Raw genomic sequence first — 6,962 nt, 5'->3', positions numbered from 1 at the left:
CTCAATATTTATTAATATTTTTTAATGGAACTATGATTAAAAATTATTTTTTATAAGATTTATTTCTTTTTCTTCTCTTTTTATAATTAATTGTAAGTCACAGTATTTTATTCTTCAAAGTGTTGACAATAATGATTATCTTCAAAAAAGTGCTTAAAACATAAAGACTTCTTACACCAACCACATCGTATAATAGCAATATTGTTACATCCTTCTATTTCGCAATGTACATTACAAGAATCCCCAAAAGAGAACTCAACAGGATTTTCAAACTTATCTGGTTTTTCATTAATGTAACCACTTTTGTACCAGGAATATTTAAACATATTCTTATATCTCGGCGAGGAAAGCTGATTATGAACTAGAGATTGCATTTTTATGATGTTATTTCTCAAATGTAAATTTAAGTCATAATTCATCAAAGTCACTTGATCTGAAAAATGTCGTACAAAGTTTTTCCATATGCGAAATCCATATACATCAAGAAATTGGATCTGAAGATGTAAGATTTAAAGCTTCTAACAATTGGTTAGCGAAATTCAAAAAGGCTCACAGAATAGTGTCTAGAAAAATAAATAAATTTATTACTAGGAAAACATTGGAAAATACTTTAGAGCTCCAAATGATGGCTGATATGTTTGTTGCTGATGTGAAATCTTCTACATCATCAATTGCAATTGAAAATGTATATAATTCAGATCAGAGTGGGTTCCAATTAGAAATGCATTCTGGAAGAACATTAGCAGTTGAAGGAGAAAAGCAAGTGCAATGCCTAGTACAGTCAGTTTCATCAACAACGCATAGTTACACTATACAACCACTTATATCAGCTACTGGACAACTTCTCTCACCGCTTTTTCTTGTTTTAAAAGAATCAACTGGTCAATTTGGCCCTGTTGTAGAAAAAAACTTATTTAGACCAGAAAACGTGTATGTAGAAGCATCAAGATCTGGAAAATTAACTACAGGTGAGTAAATTTTTGTTTATTATAGTGCAATAATAAAGAAAATGAGGTGATAAATATATTTTTTGATTACAGATATCTTCAAAGTTTGGTTAGAAAAAGTATTTTATCCACATGTAGGTGCTCAATCTATGTTATTACTCGATTCCTGGAGTGGACACTGTGATAAAGTTATAGAAGAAACGATTCCAGAAAATAAAATTGTTAATGTAAAAAAAAATACCAACAGGAACAACAGGAAAAATTCAACCACTTGATGTATATGGATTTCGCATATGGAAAAACTTTGTACGACATTTTTCAGATCAAGTGACTTTGATGAATTATGACTTAAATTTACATTTGAGAAATAACATCATAAAAATGCAATCTCTAGTTCATAATCAGCTTTCCTTGCCGAGATATAAGAATATGTTTAAATATTCCTGGTACAAAAGTGGTTACATTAATGAAAAACCAGATAAATTTGAAAATCCTGTTGAGTTCTCTTTTGGGGATTCTTGTAATGTACAGATACTTTAGGCCTCCAAATGATGGCTGATATGTTTGTTGCTGATGTGAAATCTTCTATATCATCAATTGGAATTGAAAATTTATATAATTCAGATCAGAGTGGGTTCCAATTAGAAATGCATTCTGGAAGAACATTAGCAGTTGAAGGAGGTGCAAGTGCAATGAAGTCTTTATGTTTTAAGCACTTTTTTGAAGATAATCATTATTGTCAACACTTTGAAGAATAAAATACTGTGACTTACAATTAATTATAAAAAGAGAAGAAAAAGAAATAAATCTTATAAAAATAATTTTTAATCATAGTTCCATTAAAAAATATTAATAAATATTGAGCCAATACCCTGGTTTATATAAAGAAAAAAAGCATAAAAAATATAGTTTTTTCAAAATATAAAATAAGGGTTGCAACCCCTTGGGTCATTAACAAACCTCATATCTTCGACTTCTTATGACAAATATTTTCCACTTGGTTTTATTAAAAAATATCAATTAGAATCTGACATATGATAAAAAACAATTTTCGGGGGTAAAATTTAGGGGTGGTTTTTATCCCTTTGAAAAATCCTGAAACACCCAAATTGAAATATTTGATGGAGTTAACGGAAACGCTTTTCTTTATTTTTTTGAGCGCATACCCCGGTTTTTATGCAGAAAAAGAGCATAAAAAATATAGTTTTTTCAAAATATAAAATAAGGGTTGTAACCCCTTGGGTCATAAACACACCTCATATCTTCGACTTCTTATGACAAATATTTTTCACTTGGTTTTATTAAAAAATATTAATTAGAAGTCGAGATATGATGAAAAAACGATTTTCGGGGGTGAATTTCAGGGGTCGTTTTCACCCCTTTAAAGTGGATGTCAGCACATAAAAAAATACGTGTCTCTTATTTTGTCGAGTACTACAACATATCAAAAAATTATTGAAATCGGTGGGGTCAGGTTGGGGGGGTTTCCTTGCAAGAATTGCTTTTACTCGAATAGTTTTGTTCATTATCTCTTAGAATACATTTTGCCGTACTATCCTCTTTGGTCGGCAGTTATAATAAGTAAATTGAGTCTGCGGCGTGATTGCAATGCGTCGGTTGAAAATTATTTTAAAATTATTAAAGAAAACGTTTTCAAGAAAAAGCTGAATATTCAAGCACCACGTTTCTTTCGTAAAATGCAATCGCTGATTAAAGGGTGGCTACAGGAAAGGGAATATTCGTTAATAACGATCAGACAACGAAGAGAACGTAGCGCGACGGATAACGATGAAGAAGATCAAGCGATCGAGCAGTGGAAACCCGCCAGATCTAAGAAGCGAAAGGGCAATATATACTTTCCCGCGGAAAAATATATTGATAATAGCACAGTCATGACCGACCAATTACTCAGAGAAGAGTTAAAAGAAAAAATAATCTACGAATCTGAAGTACCTGTCAAAGAGAAGGCACAACCATTACCACCATGTGGAGATTTAGACGAAGAGCTAAACGTTGAAGATTCGAGTGAGTTTATCGATTACTCTTCGTTTTACGAAGATATTGAAGATAGATTTTTGAAACAAAAATCGTATCCCTCGAATTTTCCCAACCACATCAAAGATTTCGGTGGCATTCCACTCAATCAAGGAATTTTCAGCACATTGCTACCGGACAAGTATATGGATGGCGAGCTAATTAATTCTTTCTTTATAGCCCTCCAAGAGATAACTGCAAGAAGCAGCTTGAACTTGCTGTCCTTTGAATCGTATTTCACCACCAAGTTAATGGTCGGCGAAAAAAGTATTGGATTTACCAACTGGGCCAAGAAAGTTCAACCAGCAAAGTATGACGTCTGGCTGTTGCCAGTTTTGATTGATCAGAATCACTGGACATTGCTCGTTGTATTACTAACGCATTATATAATGATATATTTCGATTCGTGTCACCATTTGCCACCAAAGTCTCTAATAAACAGAATCTGCAGTTTTATTGGAAGTTCCCGAACGGCTCGACAAGCTAAACTGACTAACTGGAGTCAGTGGGTACTATCGGCACCTACTGACATGCCACACCAGATGAAAGAAAACGGTAATATTGGAGGAAACTGTGGAATGCACGTATGCATGTGGGCCTATACTATCGTTAGCAGCTCCATTGTGCCATTTGAAGAGGAACATATGAACACAGCTCGGAAAGGAGTGGCACGGTTTCTTTTGGACTTTCCTATCAACAAGACAATTCTCAAGCGCTTACAAACTAAGGATGCCATGTTTGACTCCTACGGCACAGTTCCTGAAATTAAAAATATTGTTCATTCGATTAACCTATCTCGCCACCCGTCACTAAATTTCGACTCGACTCTTGTATTTGCAGCATCAATAAGAGTGCTGAGTGAAATTGCGAAACTTTGAGAGGGCACAAAGCGCACTACAGAAAAGCTAATACTCAATATATAAAAACACCGACTACTTATGTACAAAAACGTTCCTGAAATTTATATTGAATTGTTTTCTATCGTGAGTTTTTCAACAGTTATAAGCAGGGTTGTAAATTAATTAAGTATTTGTATTAAGTGATATTAATTTTAGAGGACCGTAAGCGGATTTCGAATATCGTGATATCGGACTTCTTGTCCGTCACTTTGTGATATTAATCGTGCAACAGTTGAAATCTGACAATATGGTATTTCGTTCGTTCACTTTATCTGCAAAGTAAAAAAAAGAAGAAAATTTTTTTTTCCTAAGCAAAAAAGTTTATCTAGTCAAGACGAACTCTGTGAAAATAGGAATATATTTACTAGAAAGTTAAACTTCATAGAAGAAAATTAATTTCTACTATGGGAAAAAAATCGAATCCTAACGTCGATACCAAATTAATTTCTATTGCAAGTGCTCCAATATTTATAAGAAGCACTGCTGAATTAATGAAGACATTATACGATGTGATATTAGTTTTATAGTAATAAAAGCCTGTGATATCAGATTGATTACTAATTACATCGTGATATATCAACCGTAGAAAACAAATCGAAACTAAGTGTGCAATTTTGTATCTTAATTTCATCCATGAAATAAAAATATAAGAAAAGAACTTTTCGAAAACATAAATGAGTTGTTTATTTGGTCAGCGCGAACTTGATGAAGGTAGGTATTTACTAGAATGATAAATTCATGAAACAAAACTAATTTCTATGATGCAAATTCAATACATGTAAAAACATTTTTTGGTCAACGTTTTTGGTTCCTCAAAAAATTGTATGTCGCCATTTCGAAAAAATGATAGATTCAGTAAGTGACCTACACTTCTCAAGCGTTCCCAAGCGTTGAAGAAAAGAATTTCCGAAGTGATCTGAGATGAGAAAATCAAGTCACCTGGATGGAATCATGTGTATGCAAGTAGTATGAAGTCGGAAAGACTTGGTATTCGTGGAACACTAGCAACAACGTCAATGACATACTAAATCGGGTGCAATTTTTAAACGCACGATATCAGGCACTCATGAGTTTACACAAATATATTCTGTACACACAGAAGAATACAACGCACAATGATTTTTCCTATTAACGACCTTTATTTATTTTCTAAATAATATAAAGGTCAAGTATGTGAGCTATGTCACGTACGAGTACAAATTTCCATGTTTTTTATTAACAGGCCGTTAACGGGATAAATCACATGTCGTTGAATTTTTTTCGCACATAGAATATTAGTGTAAATCTGCAAGTTGCTATGGGTGTACATGTGGAAGTGCTGTTCAGTTTCACAGATTTGTATATGCTTGCGCTTGCTGTAACAGCGTTACATAGAAAACAGCTTACCATTTTTATACGCATGATCTATGGTACTCGTGACTTTACACGAATATTCTGTACACGGAAACGAATAAAACATACTTTGGTTTTTCCCATTGACGAGCTTTATTTATTTTTTTAAATAAAATACTTGTGCAGTATACGAGCAATGCTCGGTGCGATGGCGAGTCGTTAATTTTTTGCTTCCTCATAGAGGAAGCTATGTGACGGTGGAAAATTTTCCTGTCGAGATTTTCATGTCACCATTTTCAGAATGTGCCAAAACGTCGAGAAAACACGTTTGGAGAAAATGTCCGGGTGTGTGTGTGTGTGTGTGTGTGTGTGTGTGTAATGGCCTCCCAAAATTTAAACGTGTATAACTCGAGAACTGTTTTAGCTAGAGTATCATTTAGAATAGAGTACTTAGAATAGAGTATCATTTAGCCGTGATATGTCTCAAATTTGGCGGAGATTGGTAAAACGGATCTGATTATACATATCTTCAAGTTTTTGAATTTCAGCCAATTCAAAAATATTAGGCCCGAAGAGATCATGCAAGAGATTTATCCTTACATGCGTTCTCTCAGTATAAAGCACCCCAAGTTGTGAGAGGCATGGGGACTCACGTTAAACAAGCTGCAAGTTGAAACTTGCAATTTGCTTCCTCCGAATCGTAAGTAGTGTACCAAGTCCCTATATGAGGCGTTCTCTACAGTATGAAGCACCCCAAGTTGTGAGAGGCATGGGGACTCACGTTAAACAAGCTGCAAGTGGAAACTTGCAATTTGTTTCCTCCGAATCGTAAGTAGTGTACCAAGTCCCTATATGAGGATGCCAAGAATTTTAATTTTGCAATTTGCTTCCTCCGAATCGTAAGTAGTGTACCAAGTCCCTATATGAGGATGCCAAGAATTTTAATTTTGCAATTTGCTTCCTCTGAATCGTGGGTAGTAGATGAAAATTCATCTATGAGGAAGCCAAAGATTAAAAAAAATGAAAATGCTTCCTCATATAAGGACTTCGTACACTACTTACGATTCGGTGGAAGCAAATTATAAGTTTCAACTTGCAGCTTGTTTAAAAATTATTAACAAAGGCCGTCAACGAGATAAGCTATAATGTATTGTATTCGTGGTGTCCCATAGAATATTAGTGTAAATCTACAAATCTCTGTGAGCATGCGTGGAAAAGTGCTGCTGAGCTGCACATATCTGCATGTCCGTGCGCCTCCTACAATAACCACACATAAAAAAACTGCGTACAACTTTTACACGCATGATCTCAGGCACTCGTGAATTTACATGAATGTTCTGTACACTCAGACGTATAGAACGTACTATGATTTTTCCCGTTGACGGTCTTTAATTATTTTTATTCTAGACAATATACTTGTTCAGTATACGAGCTACGCTCGATACGGTGACAAGTTTGTAACTTTTTTAGCAGGAATTCAGGCCCAGTGCCCGGCTTGCCGTGTGCGTCAGCGGCAGTGGAGCGCGTACAGACGCATTCAGAACCTATTGCTCGCCGCGCGGCTCCGTCTGCCACTTTCAGCGTCATAAGTGGTCATCTCCTTCAACTTTGCGTTTGGGCCTCATCGTGCACAAAAATCTCTTTGCCCGTGGCATGTCTAGTACGAATAGTACATGGACGCATTTTTGATTAAAAAAAATAATTATCCATATCGTGCCATGAACATTGATAATTGCCCCCCCCCCCCTCA

At 35.0% G+C, this 6,962-nt stretch overlaps 1 protein-coding gene and 1 non-coding gene across 2 annotated transcripts; both read left to right on the top strand.

Annotated features, from left to right (window-relative positions):
- Positions 1–622: 622 nt before the first annotated feature.
- Positions 623–1,487, top strand: LOC107272778. Its single transcript, XR_003061339.1, has 2 exons — positions 623–968; positions 1,041–1,487. It is a non-coding gene; the product is annotated as an uncharacterized LOC107272778 (transcript).
- Positions 1,488–2,644: 1,157 nt separating this feature from the next.
- On the top strand, positions 2,645–3,859 carry LOC107272777 (sentrin-specific protease 1-like). The gene has a single exon (XM_015750259.1). It carries the CDS (start codon positions 2,645–2,647, stop codon positions 3,857–3,859), a length of 1,215 nt encoding a protein of 404 aa, XP_015605745.1.
- Positions 3,860–6,962: the final 3,103 nt, after the last annotated feature.

This window comes from Cephus cinctus, unplaced genomic scaffold (assembly GCF_000341935.2).
Source record: "Cephus cinctus unplaced genomic scaffold, Ccin1 Ccin1_scaffold1250, whole genome shotgun sequence".
Classification (NCBI taxonomy): Eukaryota; Metazoa; Arthropoda; class Insecta; order Hymenoptera; family Cephidae; genus Cephus; species Cephus cinctus.
This window is presented reverse-complemented; position numbering and strand designations above follow the sequence as displayed.

Bases quoted from the DNA above. Each gene is read 5' to 3' on its own strand.
- LOC107272777 (XM_015750259.1), top strand. From the start codon at position 2,645: ATGCAATCGCTGATTAAAGGGTGGCTACAGGAAAGGGAATATTCGTTA.